The sequence below is a fragment of the Cyprinodon variegatus genome, unplaced genomic scaffold, assembly GCF_000732505.1.
Source record: "Cyprinodon variegatus isolate N-32 unplaced genomic scaffold, C_variegatus-1.0 Scaffold563, whole genome shotgun sequence".
Taxonomy (NCBI): domain Eukaryota; kingdom Metazoa; phylum Chordata; class Actinopteri; order Cyprinodontiformes; family Cyprinodontidae; genus Cyprinodon; species Cyprinodon variegatus.
This window is the reverse complement of record NW_015151016.1, coordinates 164,083-189,798: the sequence shown is the minus strand read 5'-3', so window position 1 is coordinate 189,798 and position 25,716 is coordinate 164,083. Positions and strand designations below refer to the sequence as shown.

The 25,716-nt window shown below is 40.7% G+C and overlaps 1 protein-coding gene across 6 annotated transcripts in view; it reads left to right on the top strand.

Moving 5' to 3' along the window:
* Positions 1–686: 686 nt before the first annotated feature.
* cdc42bpa (CDC42 binding protein kinase alpha) overlaps positions 687–25,716 on the top strand; it is a 75,190-nt gene continuing 50,160 nt past the window's right edge. For 2 of the 6 annotated variants that reach the window (XM_015391886.1, XM_015391884.1), the window contains exon 1: positions 687–1,850. In XM_015391886.1, coding sequence (XP_015247372.1) covers positions 1,673–1,850 — 178 coding nt within the window. In that variant the 5' untranslated portion in view covers positions 687–1,672. The remainder of the gene's footprint in view (positions 1,851–25,716) is intronic. The other 4 variants (XM_015391887.1, XM_015391889.1, XM_015391888.1 and 1 more) reach the window with 3 other exon arrangements.

The following is a 25,716-nucleotide window of genomic DNA, read 5'->3' as shown; positions in this document are numbered from 1 at the left end:
AATCTTTATATACAATTTATTCAACAAGAAAAGGGTTTTTTAGAATGTTAAAATAAAACAAAACAATTTAGGAGGGATAAAATAGGTAAGTAAGTTAGCAACAAATTAACAAATAAAGTTAAGTACCCGTGTATTTTGGGGTTACTTTGCAAAAAAACCCCAAAAAAACAAAACAGACTAGAACAATTCCTAATATTCTTTTCACTTTTGGGTTCTCTTAAAACGTTATTCATATCGTTTACAAGGATCCAACAAACAGATAAGACAAAATCCCACACTAGAAAAAAATCAAATTCAAAGTCATTTTTTTCTTAAAATAGGTGCATTTATTCTCTGCTTGAGGAGGTAAAAGAGACATTTTGCCAATGGAACAAGGCAATATACACTTAAAATAAGAAAAAAACAACTGCATTGTCTTATTTCAAGTGTATATTATCTAATCATCTTATTTTAAGAGTAAAAATACTCAAATTATCTCATTTACCTACTCAAATTAAGGGTAAATACATTATTTTTTGCTAGTTTTTCCAGTGCATGAAAATCAGGCTGCTGATTTCCCACAATCCATTGCGGCGTTCCCGAAGGAGGGGTCCGCTCGGCTGTCTCCTCCCGTGGACAGTCTCTGGCAGCCTGACTGTGCAAAGACAGGCAGCGGTAGACCGGCGGGGGAGGCAGGCAGGCAGGCGGGCGGTGCAAAGGAAAGGAAAAGACAGGAGGAGGGGGGACATTCAGCCAGTGTCCCGGAATAAGCAGGACCACGGTACAGTTTGTCTCCTTTTTTCACCCATTTTTTTTGTTTTTCCTTTTTTTATTATTTAACGTGAAACGAGTTTCTCTGCAACCTTGAACAAAAAAAAAAAAAAAGAGCCGCATTTTAACCGAAACGACTGGAAACTCCCGAACTAACTGCAGACAAACTAAAGAGACGTTTAGTTTCTGGACGAATAATGGGATTTAAGGAACATAACTGCCAACAGTGAGTTTGAGATTAAAAGAAAAAGCGTTGGATAAAGACTAGAACTCTGCGTTTCCTCTGGGTCTTCTAGTGGGGAAAAAAAGAGGCAACAGCCGCCGGAGAAAGATGGCATTTAGAGGAGAAGAAAAGTAGCGTTAGCTCCGGAGCTAAGCTAGCACCGCTAAGCCTCCTTTCATTCCCGGAGCAGAGGAGGGGCGCTGGGGGCTGTAGCACTGCGGACCTGCCGTTGCGTTTACGGACTCACTGGAAGAATGGGAAAACCCAAACCCGTGCTTCGGTACCAGCTAACAGGACACTGCTGAACCCTCAAAAGAAAGGAACCGACTTTGATAATAGAGTGTTTCCCAGAGGAGAAGAGCTGCAGGAATCCACCGGCCTGGGGGCAGCCTCGGACTAGCCTACCCGCTTTCTTCTGCACCTCGGATGGGAAATAGGGCTTAAAATGGGGGAATCGCTTACATCTCACCCACCGTATGGATACTGGATCTGTACTGGGAGATCATGAAAGGCTCGGTTTTAAACGCAGCGTGTCCTCAGCATAAACTTTGATTATTTTCAACACATCCTCAAGGTGAGGGAACTTCTCTCCAGGCCCAACCTGCGCTAACCAACAGCACCGGAAGGCATTTCCTCCCTGTTTTATTTTTTTATTCGCCATCTGATTGCCTTTTTCGAAGCTAACAGGCCTGATTAATCATGTCGGGAGAGGTGCGTTTGAAGAAGCTGGAGAAGCTGGTCCTGGATGGGCCAGCTCAGTCTAATGGCCAGTGTATGAGTGTGGAAACCCTGCTGGATATACTGGTGTGCCTGTACGATGAGTGCAACAACTCCCCCATTAGAAGGGAGAAGAATATCCTGGAGTTTCTGGACTGGGGTGAGTGTTTTTAAACTTATTGTTTGGCTCCTGTGCAGCTCAGCCTCCCTGACTCTGAGGGAAGATAATAGCAATGTTGGTGGTGCAGTGGCCCTCCCTTCACCTTCACATTCCTTTTATAGTAGTAGTAAGGACTCACTTGGCTTTTCTCTCTCTTGCTGCAAGGCCTCTGTGTTCTTGTGTAATCAAAAGTTTTTATATGGCTTGGCAAGTCACAACACATGGCAAGCTGTCAGGGTTACAGGAAAAGTATTTAAAGAGAGTTAGAAGACCTTTTCCTCCTCTTCTATGTAGAAATACACCCATTACAACTGGTACCATATCCTTTCCTATTGATATTTATGTACTGATTCATAAATGATGAGATTATTGATAACTTGATGGGTGAATATCATCTTTTATGCACTAAATTAAAATAAAGTGCTAACTTCTGGTGCTTTGTTGGTGCATCTTCACTCCAGCATGTTCATTTTTGCATCAATAAGAATCGGTGGATAAAAAATGAAGCCCTCTTTGACATATTGCATGTCAATTTGCAATCAAAGTAGGTTGTTTTTTCTTAAAATCGGTGTATAGTATCTTGTTTTGAGCAGGTATTTAGACACTTCGCCAATGGAAACGGATTACGTATGCCTAAAATAAGGAAAAATATATATTTTCTTATTTTCCTTGGCAGATTATCCTTTTTACCTGCTTCAAATACACTAATTTTAAGGAGTTTTGTTTGGTTGCAAAGAAAGTATTTCTCTGAAATGAATGGTGGAGATCATTTGCAGCCAATGTTCTCTATTTTAAGGTTTAAAAAACCCTCCATGTTGTTCCTTTGATTTAATGAGATCTCTCTAGGTTGCTGTGCACTACCAGTCAGCTGGCTGAAATAAAGTTGCTGCGCTTTTACTCTTCTCAATTAAATCATTTTTTTTTACTTGTTTAAAATATAACTAGAATGAATATTTGCACCTAAATAATTTTTATTAATTTGGTTATTGAAGCTGATTTGATGTGGTTTTCGGTTTGCTACATATGAAAAAAACGATCTGAGGAGCAGAGGCTGAGAGGGCTGACAGCTGTTTAGATTTCACACCAGCTTTTTATTTGTTTTTGGGTTGTTTTTTTTTTTTTTTCTTTGCATAGTTTTAGGTGAACCTTGATCGGTTTTCGACCATGTCGCTCATAATGGTGTCAAACTTTAGACGAGAGGCAAAAAGCCATGAGGCAGAAGGGCCACAGACACAAACAATGCGATCCTTTTGCCTCGCCAGAAGCACTTTGTGTGTTTGTGTGTTTAAGCATGTGTGTGTGACTTTGGGGTTTGGTTTGTGCATGAAGCTGGAATGTGAACAACTCACCTTTTTTTTTTTTTTTTTATTATCTAGTGCAGAGGCCCAGCTCGCTGCCGGAGCATGCCTCGCTCGTCTCTCTCCCTCTCTACTTTTTTTTTTTTAAAGCTTTTAAAAAAAAAAAAAAAAGAAGTGCAGCGATGCAGGAGCAGATTGTTCCCTTCGCAGGCAGAAACATGAATCAAGACAGATTAATAATACAGGAGGCATTAAGAAACACGTGGATCATGGAAAGCTACGGGTTGCTGCAGCGTATGTTGCTGGCGTCCTGTTTGAAGGGGGCTGCATTGCAGGAATGGTTAAAGCAGGCAGCAACAGGCTCTGTTTGGTTCAGCCAATCGGTGGGAGTCATCCCAAAATGGGATTGCAGCTGGAGAGTTGGTCTAGCATCTGGCTGAGATGTTTGTTTTTTTTGTCCAGAAAAACTCCTTATTTTGAGTTTAAAGTGAAAAAAGGCAACATGCATCCTCTGCTTTTGGAGCTGGGGTCTGTTTGCTTTTTAGGACCCCTGGTTTTGGCTCCTGGTCACTGGTTGTCAGCTGATCGCCATCAATGATGCCAGCACTCTCCCCCTGGCTTTTCAAAGAGCAGTGCGGTGCCAACTTGTGACTTCATCCTGACATTTTCCTGTGTTGACACTAGAAACTCTTGGCTTATCCCAGCCAGACACAACGCGCTGTCGCGTGTTGTGTCCGAGCTGTCATTCGTCCAGAGGGGCCATGTTGCTGCTGCTGCTGCCTGTTTTCTGCTCTTTACTTAATGGGTCTCTTTATGGTCCTGTTATATGGTATTCAATGAAGTTTTAAGACTAGTTAATGCCTTTGATAAACTTTAGTGTTTTTTTCTTATTTCAGGAAAACCTAAGAGATTTAATGTCTCATTGGATCAGGTGCACAATGACTAGAGTCGCTAACCTGGCTTGTTTGGGTTCAAGGGGGATTTTTTTTAACTGGTGTTTAAAGCCTTACTTCCCTAGCATCATTTTTTTTTAATAGTGCTGTCCAGTTTTGCCATGAAATAAAAATTGGATGCACCTTAGATCCTCTTGATCAGACTACATAGTCATAGGACTTTACTGTGGCCTAAAGAAATGCTTATTTCTTCTAGGTATGAATCTTTGCTTTAGCTGCAACTCTTAACTTCCTTTCTGTGAGGTAGAACCCCCTAAAGCGTATTATCGCCATCTAATGGGCTGGAGTGATGAAGTTAATGTCTTATTCTTGTTTAAGTAGACATTGTAAGTTTTGACCCATGTGCTAGCATAATTTGAGATATATTAATAATTTAAAATGCAGCACTTGGTGCGTTTTGATGCTCTGTGTGAGCATTGGCAAACAGGATGTAATCTAGAGGGGTGAATGTTTCCTTATCTTTTGTTGTAACTTCATGACTTCTCCTGCTGCTGGTCTAAATTGGTCTAATGCAATTAAAAATGTGTTAAGCAAAATCGCAGTGCCAGCACTAGCCTTCAGGAGCTTTAAAGTCGTAGGGAAGTCGTATTTAAATGTCAACTCATTCTGGCTTAAAGGTGTATATAAATGTACTCTTTATCAGACCATATTGTCCCAAAAGTTATCTTATGCAGGCCAGTTAGTTATACGTCAGCCTGAACACCTAAATTCGGCTAATCATATATGAACGGTCATCTGTAAGGCAAATTTTTTTGGTCACAGCATCTTAATTCATCATCCTCTTCCACAACATCTCCATCCCCGCTTTCCTCCTCTCAATAAAACATGTATGATGGAGGAGACTCATCCACGACTTCTGACACAAATCTCTCCTCCTCTTGCATGTTTCCTCTGTCCATAGCGTTCCTTGACAGTGTTGTTTCTAAGTCACCAATTTAGTGCTACTTGGTCCCAATGGAATTTCCTATTGGGAACCTACTAGCACTAAGTTGCTAACTGGTTAGCAAGATGCTTCCGAGAAACTGGCTACAACCAAACTTGCTTGTGATCTTTCCTGCTCCCTTGATAATTGACCAATCAACTTTTCTTTATTAAGTTGGGCACCACTCGGGAGAATTCGGAAATTTAAACGGCTGGAACAGCCGCTTCCCTACGACTTTATATGTGGGAGTTACATGTCTAGTGCCCCTAGTTGCTAAAATTGCAGTGACCAATAATCTAGTCTCTTCAGTTTTTTCCCCCCATTTAATTTCATTTAATTGTCCAACTTTAACTATAAAAGGAACAGCTTAGCATCAGCTAACTTAATCCAAGATTGGTAACTGACTGTAGTGTCACTGCTGCACAAGCCTCACCTATGATGCACGTTTCTGTATTTTCTGGAAAAGCTGATCAGCTATCTGAGGTAAATATTCAGAACTTAGAGGGGGACTGATATTGCAACTTTGACTACTGACTGATGCCAATGATAACCCGATAGGATATCAGCATCATATGTACTTTTACACCTTATTTTATAGTGTGGAATGACAGAAAAGGATTGATCCAGTTATTATAGTTAAAAAGAAAACAATACTTAAAGGTATAGTGGAGGATGTTTTTTTTCCAGGTGGATCATTGAAATAAGTGGTCCTCCTAATTGTCAATCATTCTGGTGATATGTTTACGTAAGGCCGTCCTACAGGCTCCTGCCCATTTTCACTTACTAATGGTGAATCTGACAGAGTGGAAAAATTTCAAATCTTTTGAAAAATAAGCTCATATGAGCGATGCAGACAGAAACTTTTATACGGACTTCATACATACTCTTTTTCTCAGTCAGATGGTTTGTCTCCAGTAATGAGTTGAAGGAAGACAGTTGTCTTAAAATAAACAAAAAATTAATCAACATAGTGTTTGTCAAGCTGCTGCTTTAAAACAAACTTAGAGCTGTACCTTTTATGTTTTTTGGGAAAAAAATAAATATTTGGATTCCTAGTTTAAGTATCTCCCCAGTACTGTTTCCGGGTCGTTTCTGTTTTTTTTTTTTTTATATATATATGTATATAAACTGTTTGTTTTTGCTGAATAAACACCAATGGGAGTAAATCCTTAAACCATAATGGAGGAAGCTTTCCATCGTTGTCTAAAGGAAATAGTCTCGTCTGGATTCCAGCACTGCGTTGAGACTCCCAGATCAGCAGACCGCACCTTTCTTTTACAGCCAGCAACAAAATTAGGATAGAATTAGGGTCAAGTCCTGTCTTGTCCTTTTTAAAGGGAAAATAAAAGGTCTGAGAGTGTCGCCACTCCCACTTTGTGTTTTTTTTTCATCTGTGGAGGAACACCCAGCCACAGGGTCAAAGGGAAAACATGCACACCTGTTACATGTGTAACACTCTGGGGTATTCGGACCGTTCTAGGAAACGCTGGCCGTCTATCTCTGCTTTATGGACACAAACTCCCCTCGTAGCCAATTGGAAGCAGACGTACGGCGTTAAACAGCCTCTCAAAGCACGCTGTAATCCTACATGTAGAAAAATGGTTCAAGATGGGGCTGCTATGAAACCTTAGACCTCCGCAGCTCATGAGCAGCCACCAAGAGGTCCAACCTCTTTGTAGCTGCGCCTGTACGTGTTTTTACAACCACACGGATGTGACAAAGGTGGAAGCCATGCCCCCCCCCTCCCTTTTCCTGCAAATCTTTAAAAGCCAGAGAAGAAGACAAACATTTTTATAAGGTTTGCTTCCCTTCCTTGTTTTGCATCCACTCCATTTTTAGCTGGAATGAGACCCCTAAATGACCCACAGCAGCATCCTGCTTCTTCTGGATCTACCACCCCCCCCATTATGGCTGTTTTGACTGATTCTGTGTAATATGATCGAAATTTTTTTGCCAGAGAACAGTCTGACAGATATTGACACTTTCACTTTCATATTGATTCATTCCTGAAAAGTTGCGTAAAACTTGCATAACTCCAACCTGGATATTGATATTGTTGCATAACACTCAATATAGTGAGTTCTGCTTCAGAAAATCCGTCTCTGTTGGTGTTTGCGTCCATCTTTAACAGACAGATGGATGAAAAGCGGCAGCAGCACCAACCAGGGGGAGGCCGCCTGACCTTTTCCCAGTCCACATTCGGCGTTGGCCCACAGTGACCAGCTGTTGAGCTGCAGCTGATGTGTGCTCCACCCTGCAAGGCTTTCATTGGCAGCACGCCCTCACACTCATGGGAGAAGCTCACTAACACACATTATTGTGGCTTTGCCTTACTGGGCTATCTCCTGGAGTTCCTCCCTGTTTTTCCCGTTACTAAACAGACCAGATGAGCTGCTTCCACATCAGTAAACTTTCAGTTTGTTCATTTGATAAAAGTATTTCTGCGTCACATGGTTTGAAGGATAGTTAGCCTATGGGCTACAAGAACAGACATGGGTTCTGGTTAGCTTTAAGCGACTGGAAGCTACTTAGCGAGACGTGTTGATGCGGGGAGTGGAGTGGAGTGGAAATACCACAACTTAAAGTCATAGTGAAATCATATTTAAATGTCAAATCATTCTGGTTTAAACGTGTATATAAATGTAGCCTTTATCAGACCATTTTTCCCCAAAAGTTAGATAATTAAAAAAAAAAAAAAATCCTGTCTTAAAATCTGTGGGTTTTTTTTGTTATCTTATTAGTTATACATCAGCCATAACAACTAAATTGCAATGGCAATCATATATCAACGTTCATCTGTCAATCAATTTTTTTTGGTCATAGCATCTTGATTCATATGTCGCAGCAAATATACGCAAGAGTTGAAATAAGAATAATTTTCTTTACCATAGAATTCCGTCCCAGTGTTCACGGGGATGGACGTCTGCGTCTTCGGCAGGCGTAGAGCTAACAGAACTGGCAGAGTTGCGAGGCATCCCCACTTTCCTCCTCTAAATAATGTAATTTCCCATCGGGAACCTGCTAGCACTAAGTTGCTAACTGGTTAGCAAGATGCTTCTGAGACACCAGCCACAACCAAACTTGCTTGCAACAATCCCACCCCTTGATAAACGACTAAACACATTCACATTATTAACTTGTGTAAAGTCGTGGACCCCTCGGGAGAATTTGAAAATGCAACGGTTGGAACAGCCGTTTCCCTACGACTTTAATGGTACTAAATGTTTAACAGAAATTTAAATTTATAATTAACATAAAAGCTAATATAACACATCTGTGAATATAGATCAGGAATGTGTTATTCATTGAAATAAGACGGCCCCGACAGCTTTGGCATCATTTGACATTAGATGCATACATCTATTTATCCATCCATTTTCTGTCACACTTATCCCAAGTGGGGTCACAAGGGGTGCTGGTGCCTATCTCCAGCTGTCTACGGGCGAGAGGCAGGCTACACCCTGGAGAGGTCGCTGGTTCATCGCAGGGCAACATGGGGCACTCACACCTAAGGAGAATTTAGACAAGCCAATTAACCTAAAAGTAATGTTTTTGGGCGGTGAGAGGAAGCCGGAGTACCCGGAGAGAACCCACGCATGCTCAGGGAGTTTAACAAAATGACGAGGACACTATATTTCTCCTTCCTGCACTTTAGTAAGTGATTAAATGCTTGAATTTGGTTCGTCTCCACACAGAGAGACTTGCAGCTAGCACGTAGATCCATGCATGCAAGTAGAAGTTAACACCTTTTCACTGAACGATTACTATAAAGTCCTGCAACAATGGACTCTGGATAAGCAAGCTTTTAAAAACAGAAAGCCTTGGGATGAAACATCTTGGGGTTAGTGCAAAGAAAAATCTAAATAAAATCGCATTTTGGTTGAAAATAATCGCAATTTAGATTTTTGTCAAAATAGTTTAGCTCTAGATGTTTCCAATGTGTCATCTAAGAGTGACTGAAATTTTTATTTAAGATTTTTACCAATTTTGACCAAATTTAGCATTTTTTTCTTCTATCAGTATCAAGCCATACACCCATTCGTAGGCTGACTAATTAATGCCTTGAGACCATGTGGAGCAAATGCATGGCCGCCCCTCCATTTACTATCCATTGTTAAGGCTTAGTTAGATTTGTTTATGGTTATTGTTATTTTTATGTTTAAAAAAATTTTTTTTTTTTACTGTGAAGCAGTATTGGCTTCGATAATCTGTCTAAAAAATATCAGATATCAGAATAATCGGTGTCCGCCTTAAAAATCCTCTATAAGTCAATTTCTAATAATATTGGGCCAAATCATAGGATGACAATAGATGGTAGGGATGTTACCGTACTGAAATGTCAAACTCTGTATCGATACTGAGGAAAATATTAAATACAAGGTTTTATTTTTAATACCATGGGGATAAAAATAGTGAATAATTAAAATAAATGTTTCAAAGATACTTTACTTTTTTTTCAATCTCAACATTGAACATGTTTTCTCAACAGAACCATGGATACTAGTTAAATAAGCATTCAAATAAATGACACATGAATAAATGACTATAATTTATGGTTTTCTGAGTTTTTTTTTTTTATGTGCAAAACAATGTAGAAATTATTAACTAACCACAGCCGATATTATTGTCAATACCATTCTAAACTGGCACTGTATCCCGGTACAGCATTACTTTATTAATTTTTTTGAACCCTCACCAGTAGGAGCTGCTCATCCACCGTGTTTTTCTGTCTGGGACTGTTCACACAGGTACAAATCTTCCCAGCTGCGAGATGCTGAAAAGTGACGGAGAGCGGAAGCAGCATGGATGCTAAAATAAAGTAATTTTGCTGCACAGGCCAAAATGTGAACAAACATTGTCAAGAATTATCAAAAGGGAAAAAGACTCATTTAACAATTGGAAATTAATTAAGCACACTGCTGGGTTTGAACCTTTCCTTAATACACAACCTTTCTAGGTTTTCGTCGTGAGACTTTAGAGACTCTACGTCTTTACGTTCTCTACATTATAGGCCCTTTTGTGCTTTTTATGCTTCTGCTCTGTAGCCTTTGCATCTGTCAGATCTTTTGGCGGTTTTGACGTGTTTGGTGTTTGGCGTGATTGGGGTGTTTTGGGCGTGGTCGCATACCTTCCTGACTATGCTTCCTATTGTTCAGACGGTTGGCAGCCCTCGCGGGCCTGTGGGGAGAGTGGGCGGAGCTGTGGTTGGTGTTTTTTGTGCTTTTTCTGCCTTTTGTGTGGTCTTTGTTGTCGTTTTTGTGGCTTGGGCGCCGGGTGTTTCCATTTTTAGGAACTGAGGAACCATTTTTGTTTTTGAATATAAACAGTCCTGCTGGCGCCACCAAAGTTCTTGTGAGTTCTCAACTCCCCCTTTTGCTTTGGCGGAAAACTGCTGTGCGTCCCTAGAAATTCCAGACCAACGGTGCAGAAGCATAGCAGCAAAACTGGTTGGCGACCAGACCCAAGCGACATTTGATGTGTGCGGATGCAGAAGTATAATCTGCCCCTAAATTCAATGCAGCTCATCGTTATGTCAAAGTGACCCACAGCTTTCTGTGCCAGTGGGCGTGCTCTTTTTCTGTCTGTCAGGAGCCCTCATAGGCGAAAGCAATCAGTCAAGGGAGCCCAAATGTCAGTTCTCTGGGCCTGCTTTTTAGGCTTCAAGGCTCAACATCGTGACTCTTGTTCACCGTTTTCTTTCTGTTTTCGGCTTGAATTTGGGGAAACGTTAAACTGTGAAGAAGCTGCTACCATCTGAGCTCATGTGACTTCAACCTACTTTGGGTGGAGAATCTTGTTGCATCGTAACCAGACATATTTGATCTGTGAAATTTATAAAAAAAAAAGATTAAAAACATTTAATCTGCACTATGATGCACTATGACACACTGTGGAAGTATTTATTGTGATAAAAGTGCAGCTATGACCTTTAACCTTGAGGTTTAAACAAATCCGCCGTCTTCTCTCTGGTTTTCGACATTAGGACGTCCTCGCTCTCCTCTTCGGCGGTCTTCCTGCTTGGTGGCGGACACACGGAGAGCAGGAAGGAACCACAAGGACTCAGAACTGGCTGAGACCAAACCGGCACATGATGTCATATGAGGAAGTGGTGGGGGGGCAGCTGGATCCCATTGTGTCATTGTGTACTCTACAGCTCACTCATATCCAGTGTTTGGAGCGTTGCGGGGACTGAACAAGGTCGTTGGGCTGTTTGTTTCCTCGCTGGTGGATTCCCAGATCGCACCAGCACACAGATGGCGGTCTGTCACTCTTTCTCACAAATGCACAGCCTTTTCCACCCTCCTCTGAGGACTCGCAGTCACAGCCGAGCCATCCTCTTCTCTCGCAGCGTTTAGTGATTTAAGAGGGAAAGTCCAACACTAAAGGACGTTAAGGTGTCCTTCTCCTTTACTAATTGTCCAAATGTCATTTTAAATTCACTCCAAATGAGCCTCAAGAGCTTTAAGCCTATTTTATTCCTGCTGCTAATTCAATTATGACGGGGTAAGCTCAGTGATGTGCAGAAACTGTCATCAAGCAAAGCTTTTATCTCTCTTTCTAAAACTATCTGTGATGGTTTGGGAAACTCTGCAGTCCATGCAGCGGGTATCCAGAATCTTCAGCATCAGAGTATTTACAGCTGGCCTTTCACACCTCCTCCCCCCACATGGATCTGTCTGGGAGCTTTGTAGGCACATTAATGGCTGCTGCTAATTGTGATGCGTCATCAGAAAGCGGCACGGGCAGAGTCCGCTTCCTTCCTGTGTCTCCCTGCGGACGTAGGTCATTAGCCCGCCTCTCAGGGCCCCTGGGGTCTCTCCTCTTTACCTTTGCTTCTCCTCATTCTCCCGTCTAGTCGGTTATTCCCCCTGCAGTCTGAGCCGCTAGTGATGTCAGCGTTCTGGTGTAAAAAGGAAGGACAATATGTCTGCTGGTTCTGTTGTGGTTCTTCATCTCAGTGGAGCAATTAGAATCTTCTCATTTAGCGACAAATTCATCTCAGCCACAGACAGAGTCACATTGTCCTCTTTGTTGTTGTTACTGGGTGAGTTTGGAGAAGCTGAACACTTTCAGCTTCCATTTAGCTGATTTGGTCCAGCAGCCAGCTGGCAAGCATCTTTAGCCTCATAGTTTTGTCTCTGTCCACAGCCCCAGAAAAGGGGCGCTATACGTCAGCGACAGCGACATTCTGCCAGGGCCTTTGTTAAGTCACACCAAGAAATGTCTACAACTAACCATTCTCACTTACTTCCTTCATAAAACATCCCAAAAAAAGAGAAACTTCATTGTTTTGTGTAAAAGTCCTGCTTTCTGCCATGAAATGTAGGTATGAGCAACACTCGGACAACTATTGCTAACATAGATCAGCTTTGAGTCGGTCTATCAAAAAGCTGATGTACTTTAAAGACACTTTCTTAAACTATGTCCATTTTCAATTAATGATAGCGATAAATAGGACATTTATTTGATATTAAATAAAAAGTCTAGATTTGTGTTGATCTTATAATAAATCCTCCCTGTTAACATTTCTGATAACTCCTTAGATATATCGTTTTTGATCTGATAAGCTTTCTCCTGGTTTTCATGCATCATTTTACTTGTGTTTCCCCATAAGGAGGTGCATTTAGCCTCACTACCGAAAACTGTAATATTTTATGTACTGCTCCTACTTTAAAGCTGATATTACTGAGAGAATAAAAGCACAAAGGGATGAAAAGTGTCCCAAAAGTGGCTCCTTTCAATCAAAGCTTTGCTGGTATGAAACAGAGGAATCCAGTTCTAATCAAACTATAGCATGATAGTTTTAAATGAGTTTGTTCTTGGGTTGTTTCTGAATGAATCAGCATGTTAGCCTGGCTGTTGGTTATTCAGCTGGCTGACTAACATTCAGTCCTCTGTTTTATTTATGGGGATTTTGTTCTTTCCTTCCTGCACCATCTGTGCCTCGGTCATGAGGCCTTGATCATCTTTCACTTGCTGCTGTGTTTGACTTCTGCCACTCTGTTAAACTCACTCTGACTGCTGTGGGCAGGACATGGAACCAACAGCACAGATTTAAAGGTACTTGGTGCATATATTATTGGATCTGTGTTCATACCGTTGGAGACTTTTTTTTTTCTTCCTTTTTGTTCAGAAAAAAGCCAAGAGAAGCTTCAGACTTCTAAGCATGGCAGCTGTTTGTCCCTCTAGACTTGCCGTAGCCCCTGTCTGTTCTCGGGCTGCTCTGAGCCGTGGGCTCGGCTCGGTGTGGGACAAAGTGCTGACTCAGGCCCCAGCCCCTCCACAGGCTGTGGAATCTGGAGCAGAGGTGCAATGTTAGGGAGAACAGCAGCTGTTTGGATGGGGCCCTGATTGCCCTTCATTCTCTCTCTGTCTGCTCCTGCTTTCCTCCTCTTACTCAGTCCATCGGCTTAGCGCTCAGAATCTCCTCAAGGCTAAATTATTCTCCATTCCCCTCTCTTTTCTAGCCCCCTTCCTTTATTTCCTCTGTTTGCTCTCCTTCCTCCCGTCTCCCCCTCCCCTCCTGTCCCTGCCCTTCGTGCCTCCTCTGCCCCCTCCCTTTCTGTCTCTCAGACTGCTGCATCCCAGCTCTGCCCAGTGATGGAGAATGCTCGGTTGCAGTTTTCTGGGTGGATATGGAATACATGCATCCGCACGGACGAAACACGGTCTACCTCTGCATGCGCTGAGTATACCTATGACCCTGCAGAAACCTGACAGCGCAGCACTTTGCTGCATAACCCGTATGCTACATCTGCTGCACACACTGTAACCTGCTACCTCATGTTGCAGAGACCTCAAGGGTCTTTTTACACCAACTAAAGCGCATCACTATTTGACCTTTAGAGCAGTGGTTCCCAACCATGTTTCTGCAGGTGGTCAGCAACAACTATCATCCTGTTTTTGGTGGTGATGTTGCACTGATGCAGCTCTAGGCTCTCTGTATGTGTAGTTTTATGCTTTTTTTTATGGGCATACTCTTAGTAGGTTTTGGTCAATTTTTAGAGCTGATATTACTTTTTTTCCTCCATTTATTTGACTGAAAAAGATGCAATGACAACAGAAGTTACACAAGTCTCACTTTCAACAAAAATGAAGGATAAGTTAACAGGTAAACAGTTGATAGAAAATGGAAGGACAGGTAAAGCCGGTGCTTCATATGATCTCTGCTGAATGCACATATATATAGGCCAGCATGTGCACATGAAAAGAAAAGAAAATGCGAAAATATAAGTAGAAAATCATCTGGGTAACCTATTGGTCTGTCTTTAGATGTTATGGTCTATTTTTAGCTCTCGGTAGCATCCACAGTTCTTCTCTTTTATTAAAACTGCAAAGTTTAGTTGGTTTTGTTGAGATTTTTTTGTAAATCCCAGCATAAATTGCTGCATAGGTGTGAATGGGAAGAAAAATGGTGGCTGTAGAAAAGGTTGTTTCAAGTAATCTTAAAAGTGTGGCTTTTATTTGTTTTTTTTTCCCTCTCTAAAATCCAAGACTGCCATCTCTGTATCTGCATGTGATTTAATGTCTGAATATTATAGATTACTCTCTGCAGGTTTAATTTGCCATAAAAATGTGAAAGCAACACCCCCCCCCCCCTCCTCTTCATAGCTGTGTGCTGCTGGTTTCGGTCAACGACAGAAATCCGAATAAAGTGCACAGAAGTCGGTGTACTTGTAATGGTGACAGAATGTAAAACCTTTAAGCAGGTATTTAAATGTTTGCGGTGTTCTTTCTGCTTATGAATGAGGAAAAACTGGTATCTCCAGTATACTTTTATCTGTAAATATCACAAAAATATGTGAATTCTCAGTGGTTATTTTCTGCTTTCAGATTTGGTTTCAGGTGAAGATACTGTCTTATATTTTTGAAGTCAGGAATACGTACTGATTTAAAGATGGTTTCTAGATTTTTTTTTTTTTGGAGCTTAACTTTGCATTCTGTGGCTTGTTTCTTCAGCGCCCACTGACGTTTAGAGCGGTAATGGGACTAATTAGGGTGGGAGTATTAGAGCCGAGATGAGAACAAATTGAAATGGTTGGAATAGATTTGGCGAGGCCGCAGGTTTGGCTCAGATCTGCTGAGGAAGACGGCAGCTGAGGTCGTTGTCTGCTCTCTAAAGCTGACGCTGACATTTGGATTCAGTCTATATTTAGGCCTCTGCTACAGTATATACCTCCCTTGCTATATGTCTGTACTTGCTGTTCTGACCTTCCTGTTTTTTCTTTTTTTTCTGGCTGCAAAGCATGACTCCAATCATGTTAGCCGACCAAGCGGCTCGCCCGCACCATTCATCCATTTTCCACCTGAATGGCGGTCATTCACGCCGGTGGGTCTCACGTGCTGCTAATCCTATCGTGTTCTCAGCTGATGTCTGAATCGTCGGGCTGTCTTGCAGGATTCTCTGAGATTAAAAAAGAGCAGAGCTTCACCAGCCTGGCTACAAACCGTTACCTTATCAGCTCTGTTTCATTCAGCTTCATTTAGCAGTCTCCCTCCAAAGCGGATAAGAGTGAATTTGTGATTGCAGTTCAACCCGCAGATGTATTAAAGAGTTTTGAGTGACGCTCTGTGGTAGTTTGGCTTCCTGCTTCCGCGTCTCGTCTCTCCTGAGGGATCTCTGTAGGAAATCCTCTGACTGTTTGGACGGCCGTCTGTTGTTTGCAGATGTTTTCCACCCCTGTTTAGATATTGTTTCATCACGCTGCTTTTCCTCTCTGCTGAAAACCACAACAATCTGCTGCTGAGTGAATCTGTTAACCCCTAAAATTCAATTTTCTCCCCTTTTAGGTATTTCCGATTAGACTAATGAGAATGACTTCATTTAGTTATGTACTTCCTGTTTGTTCATGGTGCTCTGGATTCTTAGTTTATGAAGATTATGGCTGCAACTAATAATTATATTGCAAATTGATTAATCTGTCATTATTTTTTCAATTAATCGATGAATAATCACATAACCAAGTTCCTTAAAGAAGATTTTTCAGCAAAATTAAACCATATGAAACTAAACACTTGAGGAAATCTGGATAGAGTATAGTAACGGACAAAAACATTAGTTTTTTTTTATCTTAATGCAAAATGTTAATATACATTTTTTACAATTTTTATATAATTACTGCTCTAAGTGGGTCGCTCTGTCAGCTAAAGGCATATTTTACAGTCTCTATACTCCAGTTAACGACTAATCCATTACTAAATTAGTTGACAGTTATTTCAATAATCCATTAATCTGATTGTTTCAGCCCTAATTGGAATAAAAATGATCAGTTTTAGGAAGGAAAAAGCCGATTTTTGCCATGAATGGATAATCTTTTTCTTCATGATGAGAGAAAAATGCATTTACATTTAGAGTTTTGTAAAAAGTCAGAATTGTTTTTAGTTTGATACAGAGCCTGTCACTCATTTCTACCTGATTAGGCAGCGGTTTAGACAGGAGAAGAAATATACTACTCGTCAGATTAACCCCAAATGATGTCGTATTCTTAATTGGAAACTATGTAATCCTTACTGCTCATTTAATATTTCTCAGGTGTTCATCTGAGCTGCATCTTTGGCTCTCTACTGTTTTATTTCAAAGCTTTCCTGTCCTTCCACGTCGATTTTTCCTTCTCCATCATCTTCTGAACCTGCTGAAAAATGCCTCCAATCTTTCATGCCTTTAAATTTATCTTTATTTTAGCCATTTGGCGAAAGTTTCGGTAAGCCATATTTTCCTGTTCTTTGATTGTTGTTGTCGTCACTTCATAAACCAGGTTCTGAGTCCGTTGATTATTTTTATCTGCTGTGAAGCGCACCTTGCTTTTATGCCCATAGTTATGTCCACCAATGGGGCCGTAGCATCATCTAAATACAGGTGATTGTAATAACATAAAGCTAACCACTGATGTCTGGTGCTACTCTACATCGGAAAGTAGGTGTGAGTGATTTTTCTACACGTCTCACATCCTCGTCACAACAAGAAGCCGCCCTCTGCCCCTGTATCCTCCCACGCTGACTCAATCTACTTATCAGGGAGGTGATTAGCCTCCTAGCTGTTATCTAGGTGTCTGCCTGCTGTTGCTCGGCTGCTGTTTGTTCTCACAGCTTACAGTGTTGGGCCTCAGCTTCTGGATAAGGCCTAAATGGATAAGGTTTGAGCCTTCCTGCATGGGTAACTCCAACATGGAGGCTTAAATGAATTAGACGAAAATGCAGGGATGCTGCACCGCCATGGATATGACTATTAAAGGTCAAATACTGATATATTAAAATATTGATATAGCAGAAACAACTTTTGTTTGTACAAAGTCATGATTTAGTGCAACATCAACGCATTACATATTTGTATACAGTATTCTTAACGCTTTACGTATATATTCATATTCAACTTTTTATTGCCTACCTGAAATGGGTGACAATAGTTGAATAAACTTTTGGCTCTTAGAATGGTATTGGTGCCCTATTTGTTGGTACTCGCCGATACCGATACAACCATTTTAGTGCTGGATCGGGGCCCTGCCCCATATGGGTATCAGTATCGGTGCAACGCTAACTTAAATGCAGCTTGTTTGGACTTCTTTTCTTTCCTTTTTTATTTGGCGTGCCAGATTTTCCCATTCTTTTCCTTCGTTTTCCAGTATTTTACATAAGCAAAAAGTTACACAAGCTGCAACATTTACCGACTGCCTGCAGCTGAGTCCCTGACTGGTCAAATACAGACAGGAATGCTGATAGCAAAGCGGGCTAATGTTAGCATCCTTCCAGGGAAAGGACTAATATCACGCCCTCTCATTTGGTTTGCAGGAAAAGACTACATGTAAAAACCAATCTGGTTTCATGTCCCAAATTTTCTGGAAGGTTTTAATTGAAGGTTTTACCATGAAAAAGTCTGATTTTTAAAATAATGTAATAAAAACAGCTCCTAGAAAAAGCTCCTGCCTCTTTGGGGTGCAGACAGTTAATCAAATGCAAAACTCGTATTTGAAGTCATCATTTTTGAGAAGCAGCCACCTGAAAGTAGATGTTTTTTTTTGTTTTTTTTTATCCTTTTGAAGTGTTTTATCATTTGAAAAGCAGAAAAATGAAACCACAGTATTAAATACAATCTCTGCTGCTTCTTCTTATGCTTTATGGTGGTTAGCAACGTTTGGCGCATTAGCATCACCAAGTGAAATGTTAGCTTAGTGTTGATATCGATGTTCGCAATGGTACCAAACACATCACAATGCAGACAACATTGGAAGTGAGTTCTTATTTTGTGGTGTGCTGCAAAACAAAAAACTAGTCAGCCAATCAGAATCCTTGAAAACAACCACGACTTTCTGTTAGGAATAAATGAAGGATCAAAGTCATTGATCATCAAACTGAAGGTGTCTGAAGCAAAGTAAAATTCAGCTCCTCTGGGAGGAAATTCACTTTTAACTCCACCTTATTGCCAAGTGCGTAAACAAAGGTTACACGTGTGATGCAGAGAAGAAATATTCGCCACAGACTGATGGTCCAGACAGTATCCATCTTTTCGTGCTCAGATGCAGGCTCAAAAACAGAGAATTTCTCATTCGTTTTAAGGGATTTCTAATGTTGTTTATGTAAGATTGAAAGTCATAAAGCTGTCTCGTTCTTCCTCAACATCCTGCTACATGTGGAAAAGGCCAGAATGGTGCGCACGCGTTTCTGCTCCCTTTATGTTCTATTTTGCATATCTTTTTACTTGACCTCAGACCATCTCTTAGCACTTTTTCTAAAAGCAAATGTCTGCTAACTCCTTCCTCTCCGAGGCCGCTCCTCCTCTGAAACAGCGGCGCGTCCCGACACGCCCAGCTCTTCCCAGATGGATATTTTCAGGATGCTTTTGGTTACAAGTCCCAGCGCTGACACCTTTTATTCTGGAGGTTATAATTAGTAGCCAAGTCAGTCTTTTTTACTTTGACTGGGACTAGTTGTGGCCTAGAAAGTCTCTGTTATGAAGAGCGCAGTGTATATATAACATAGCACTTCACTGCCCTCCAATTATTTTGGAAGCGCAGAGTAGTAATCTAGTGGTTTTCTCCAGTTTTTAGTCAGTTTGACTTTGCAGGGTAAAGATCTGCTGTCGGCTGAAAATGCTGTTTGCAAGAATCGCTGTTTGGTTGTTTAAAGATGTTTCCTTTCTCTAGATGTGTTTTTTTGGGAGCTTTGCTCTGTTCTGACCTCTCTCCGAGTGTGTAGACCCACAAACAGGAAAAAACAGGATGAAGTAGAGATCCTTTTAAACAAATAATTTATTTTTCTGGTGGTTTATTTGTGCAAATTGCCAAACCGAGAATAATTAGCCCTTAAAATGGGAAGCTGCTGTTGCAGAATAGTTGGTTTACATTTTTTTCCGCCAGCTTTATTTAGCTGTGGAAGATGTTATTTTTTGAGAAAAACTTTGTGTTTCGTTGGAATCTCTCTCCTCTGTCCAGCGAACCCCTGTAGTTTTATTTCAACAGCCTTCTTGGGGATGGCGCTCGATAACGACACAGCTGACAGGATCTTCCTCCTGCTAATGTTTCCTCTGCTCGTAAATGTTGGATGTAGAAAGCTGAAAGGAAGCTCAGTTTTACAGGTTGTTGTCTAAACTATATTTAACAAATCCATTAAGCTACAGCCACAGGAATTTTGTCCACTCTACATTATATTAAACGCTCTGATCCACTAACGCCACTTTTAAATGGCCCCAATCTTAGTTTAAAAAGATTGGGGTGTTTATTTTTTTCTCATCCTTCGTTACTGATTCAGATTATTACATCTTTCTTTATGGAAACCATACCATGTATGTGCCTTTATTTTGAAGGCGATTTGACAGGACTTTTATTTTTAAGCAGCAGCGGCTTCATAAGTAGCAATTCTCATTTCAGCTTTCTTCTAGAAATGTTTATAGATGTAGGCTGCTGGGCTGCTGCTGTTTCCTCAGGTCCTTCCTGTCGCCTACCCCCCCAACGTTCAGCACATGGAGCTGGGGGGGTTTCTGGTGAATTAAAGAGATCTTGGGTTTCCACTGTCATGACACATTTTGCCACAGGGAGCCTGGAGCTGAGCGGATCTTCATGCCTGATAGAAAACACCTGGGTCATATATTGGGCTAGTGTGACAGCTGGTGGGAGGTGAACATGGAGAACCTGGACCACCAGAATGTGATGAGATTTCTCATCTTTAACCATAAACATTTGAGTCGATATAAAATTCCTCATCGGAGCTTCAGCAAGAATCTGCTTTCATCCATTTGTCTGGATCCATTTATAGTACGGGTGGCCCAATGGGAATCAAATCCTTAAATGGTGCAGCGTCAGTGCTGAGCTGTATCAGAGGGCTGCAAACACACAGGCAGCCCCCCCTTCATTTTCCATCGGCCACCAGGGGCGGGTGGGGAGGGGGTTGATCCGTGCGAGGATGAGCCCAGAAAAGGCAATGAAGAAACTGCTGTTGTATTTGTCAGAGCTGAGATATGGTGGTGTTGGAGAAGAACCAGCAGTGTAGTCTAGCTTTATGAAGTTCTGATGGAAGTTAAGAAGGCACCGCAATATGGCGGCTTTCCTCACTGCCCGCCGTGCCAGCTGGAATTTCTACGCTGCTCATACTGGAAAATATCGAACAGGCCGCTGAACGTTCCCACAGCTCATTCCCTTTATTCCAAGCTGCAGCCCTTCTAACCACAGAGTAGTTGTTTTATTATTTTTTTCCTTGCAGGCTGATGTAGAGGCTCTGGCTCTAAGAAGAATCCTATATAAACCGTTTGAGCAGCAAGTGTTCCTGTTGGCAGTAAAAGATGAAGACAGCTGTCTGGAGGGAGCATCTCTGTCTAATGTGGGGCAAACTGATTTAGTCTCTTCAAGTAGATTTTTCAAGAAAAACTGTCCAACTGTTTACAAATGATAGTTATAATATTTCTACTCAAGCCAGCTTCTGAAAACTGAAATATTCCAACCTTTTAAAATTTTACTTTCACATCCTTAAACGATTTTATGCAGCATAGTAAAACAAAGCAATGCATGACGGAAGTGGAAGGGAATCGTTTTCAGAGGCTTGTATGAATAAACATCTGCTGCACTTACAGCTGCTAGGTTTCTGGATTCTCTCTCTACAATCGATTGCACATCCAAACATGGAAGGCTCTGTAATGTGTTCATTGTGGAAGAGCTCAAATATCTAACTGGGCGAAGAAAAACTGGAAACATTTGTTTTTAATGTGTTGATTCTTAGTTTGCTTTTCTGACTTGATTTAATCTGATCGAAAGCTTGGTAACGTATTGACACGTAATGATTGGATCATTTTATTTAGTGTCCAAAAATGTAGAATTTTTTGATCAACAGAGGTTTAGATTGGATCTGGGAGATTTTCGCATTTAAACGTACCTACAGTGCGTCTGGAAGGTGAACCTCTGTGAAGTCTGCTCAACCTGGGTTTGTCTGACAGTTAAATGCATGACTCCAGACTACGATTAACAATTAATCAGTTACTAAGATTGTTGACAATTATTTTAATAATGGATTAATCATAATTAGTCTGATTGTTTTAGCCCTAATCCCAGACGTCCCACACCCTCTCCAGTATTTGGTGGGTGCTGGATTGAACGGTTCTCTATTAGATGTTTGAAGCTTGGATTATTGTTCTTCAACCTAAGCCAATGGCTCCATGATTTAATAAGGAATAAAACGTAACTTTGATGTAGATATTAGTTTTGATTGGCATGTATTTTCTTCCTTGATCTCCTTATCTGAACTAAAGATTTGGCTAATGGCCTGCAGCTGTTGGACTCTGTCCTAAACCTGTAGTGTCCAAAGTTTGGCCCTTTGAGTAGAAGTTAGGTGACCCTTGACTACAGCTATGGCCTTTTATTGTTTAATTTTAATTTTTTAATTGCATTTAGGCAATTAAAACCAGTGACTTTTGATCAATAAACCAGCCTGTTTATTTGTTGGCAGGATTGAGGCGAACCTATAGGATTTTATAGTAAGTTCTACAGAAATTGGACCACTTTGCTTGTTTCGTTAAAATGTCTAATTTGCGCATTGTGAGCAAGTAAATAAAAACCCAAACAAGAGTTTATTGCAATTTTATTAATGATTAAAAAGGAAAACTAAAACCTTTTTTTTTCACCAGGTACTTCAAGTTGACATTTTTGACCCCAATTACAAAAATCTAAGATGCTAGTTGACTAAACATTACATTTGCACTGAAAACAGGTTCATAACACAGAATATACTAGCTAACAACTACTGCAATCTGAGCAGTTATTAGCAATAAGACACACACAGATGCTGCCATGGTGATGTATTCACAACATATTTCACAATCTTACAATATGTCTCAACAGAGTTGGAGCTTTATTCATCTCCTACAGTGGCGATTCTAGCTCATTTGGGGCCACGGGCAAACTGTTCCCCTGTATCATTATAAAATTAGGTTAAAGAGGGGAATACAATCTCTATAGACTTTTTAGAAGTTATTAAATATGCTTTATTGGGCCTAAATCAATACATCAACAAGTGTCAATGGTTTAGAAATAGAAATAAGAAATAGAAAAAGAGTTTTGAATGAAATAAATATATGAATGATGCTATTTCTGTGTCAGAAAATCATTGCAGATTTAAGGACAGGATGTTTCCCCTGAATTTGTCTATCTGTCCTAAATTTGACCTTTTTTTTTTTTTTTTTAAACTCATTGTGCCTCTAGTACCCAGGGCATGCAGGGATCTCCTGCTGATCCCGCCCTATATGGGAAAAGCCGCCATAATGTCGCCATATTATAGACTGCCACTGCTCTTCTGTCTGCTGTGCTCTTTGATCTCTATGATGCTGTTTTATCTCTAATGTTCTCTAATAAACCCATGATACCTAGCAGAACATCTGCATTTACAGCGACATTTAATTACACAAAGGTCTACTCTAATAACTGAACAGGAGATTTCTTAAGGCCGTTGGCTGCTCTGGATGGTATTTACGGGTATCAAGGATCAAGTGGAAATATAAGCCACAATTTAAAGCTGTCCTTCCGATTTACTGGTATGTTCTACTTGTTGATTTGAAACCCAATAAAATACCTTAAAGTTTATGTTAAAGGGGTGGGAATACTTCTGGAGTGTGTGTACTAGATTACCATCAAAGCCTGTGGCATCATCAGCATAGATATGTTGTCCAGGAGGATTCGTTTCAGTTGTTGGTGTATCTCCTGATTGATAAGGATAGTTGCCTAACACCAGGGTTATCTCTACTATCTGCAGACGGTATCAGGGTGCTGTGCTGCCAGAGCCGTGAAAGTCGGCTTGTTTGCAGTGTTGAGTTAAACGTATGTAGAAGCCTGTAAAGTTGAAGTAAAACGTCACAAAAAGCTGAAACTGTGGCAAGGTGCGCACATACACAGCACTGCCCTGGGTTCACACACTCTCCATCAGGCTTCAAACCATTTCACACCGGATCTCATGTATTGTTTAGTCAAAGCCGGGCCCCTCCCTCCCTCCTGTTTTTGTTTTTTTTTTCCTTTGGTGTTTATGGTTTCTTAATATTTTTGGAACATCCTGTCTGTGTGTTTAATGCTTTAGAGGACAGATTGTTCAGCTTGAAACCTCCAACCACCCCTGCCCTCTCATTATTGTGACAGAGCAGGAATGATCCAGACAGAAAGACAAACTGAGATGTGATAGGGAAGGGGGGGAAGCACCAGGAAGAGACCGAGCGCTGCATCGAGTGGAATGTGTGGTTAGCTGTGGCGGAGAGATGGGGGCCCAAAGGGTTACTGCACACAGACACTACTGGGAATTCTGGTGTTACTGGTGTGCAGTCTGGCGTTTAAGGCGATTTAATGCTCTAAAAGCATGTTTACTAATGATAGAAATGATTTCCCCATTTGTCTCTGATGGATATCTGGTGCCTAAAATTATGTTTAATGCTTTATATTAAAGATTCCCTGAGGGTGAGAAAAGATTTGTCAACTGGAGGGAAAATAAAACCTCAACAGCGTGAATTTGTTTTTCAACCTTTACTCTCATACCCCTAAATAAAATGTAGCCTTTTAAATTCTCCTAATTGGTAAATGGAGTCTATACATGTGTAATCTAACTCTAGGTGTTCAGTGCAGGAGTCCGAGGCTTGATGGAGAACAAACAGCAGCGTGAAAACCAAGAAACGCAGAGGACCGGTTAGGGAGGAAGTTTCCAAGCTTTCAGAGCTCTGTGCAATCTGTTATCAGCACCATGCTGTGGAGGTGCCATTTTCTTCAGGAGGGAAGCTGATCAGTCAGTGGGAAGACGTATGGGGATAAATATAGCAGTATCCTGGAAGAAATTTAGGTTGATGCAGTAAAAGTTCAGAGATAGTGGCAGAGGTACTACAGATCTCTGAAGCTAGGATTAGCTGGGTTAGATCGGTGCATGTTTATGATTTGAAATGGCCTAGTTAAAGTTTGCACCTCAGAATTGATTGAGCTTGAAGCAACATGTCAGGGTATGAAGGGCTTAGCTAATAGCAATATACACCTAAATATTTGCTAATTTTTCACGTTTCCCAACTTCTTAATATTTCTGTTGGTCTATTGCAAAAAAAAATGTTAGTAAAATACTAAGAGATTTGTCACATTAAGAAAAGTTTGATAGGTATGAATCCTTTTTCAAAGCCATCATCTCCTCATTTGCGTTGGTTATTCCTTACAGGATCCTCTGCTCGAGACATAAAAACATCTGGTTGGATTATCATCTGTAAATTTTACTCATTGACTGACTTTCTGTTAGCTAGCTGCAGCTGAGTTTTACCTCCTGTGCAGAGTCACTTGCCCTTTTTAGGACAAGGCTGGTGAAATCACACTACGTCAGTTTTTCCTGTGATGCTGTTTGACTATTTATTCAGCCCCTGTTAATTGTTATTACTCGTTCTTTATTTAACTTAGAAATACCTTTGGAATAAGAGGGCTGTTATTTATAGATGAAAGCCTCGTCTTTGCATTAAACACTGCTGAATGAATCATTTTAGCTTTATATACTTCTAAGGTTAAACTTTAAAGTAGAAGTGACACTAGTAGAACATTTAAGGAAATGTTTGTAGAGAGATAACAGGTTTTTAATGAATAAATGCTAGATTTTAGAGGTTTGATCTTTGAAAATGGATGAAATGTTCATTCTTGTTTGTTTTATATTACAAGGCCATCTCATTGGCTGTGGTGGTTGTTTTCTCCTACCAGCAGCAGGCGTGTGTCGGTCTTGATGAGGGAAGGCCGTCCCTGAGTATTTTTTCCCTCTCCTCTCTGCCGTTTTCCCTCCTCATCTTAGATCCTGGAAAGCCTATCTATTCTCTCATATCTCCCCGTCTTTCTGGTGAGAAGCATTTTTGTCTCATTACCTCACCCATTATGGCTTCCAGATGTCCATCAGTCCCTCTCAGGTTTTTTTCTGATCGGGTTAGAGAGCGGTGCGGCTGTTATCCTCAGATATGCTCTCTACCTTGGCCTGCTGACGACCTTTACTGTTTGCACATTTTCAGCTATTCCTTTTTTAAGCTGAAGTTTAAACCGTTTGGTTTTCTTTCTTCATATCGTAAACTATAAAATAAAACAAATATGTCAAGCTTCTCAATATGCATATAGAAAGTACAACAGAAGTAAAATGAAACATTCCTTTCTTATTAAAAAGGATTCAGAATATCAAACACAATTAAATACATTAAACTAGAAATGAATAAAACTAAAACACGATTTGGTCAT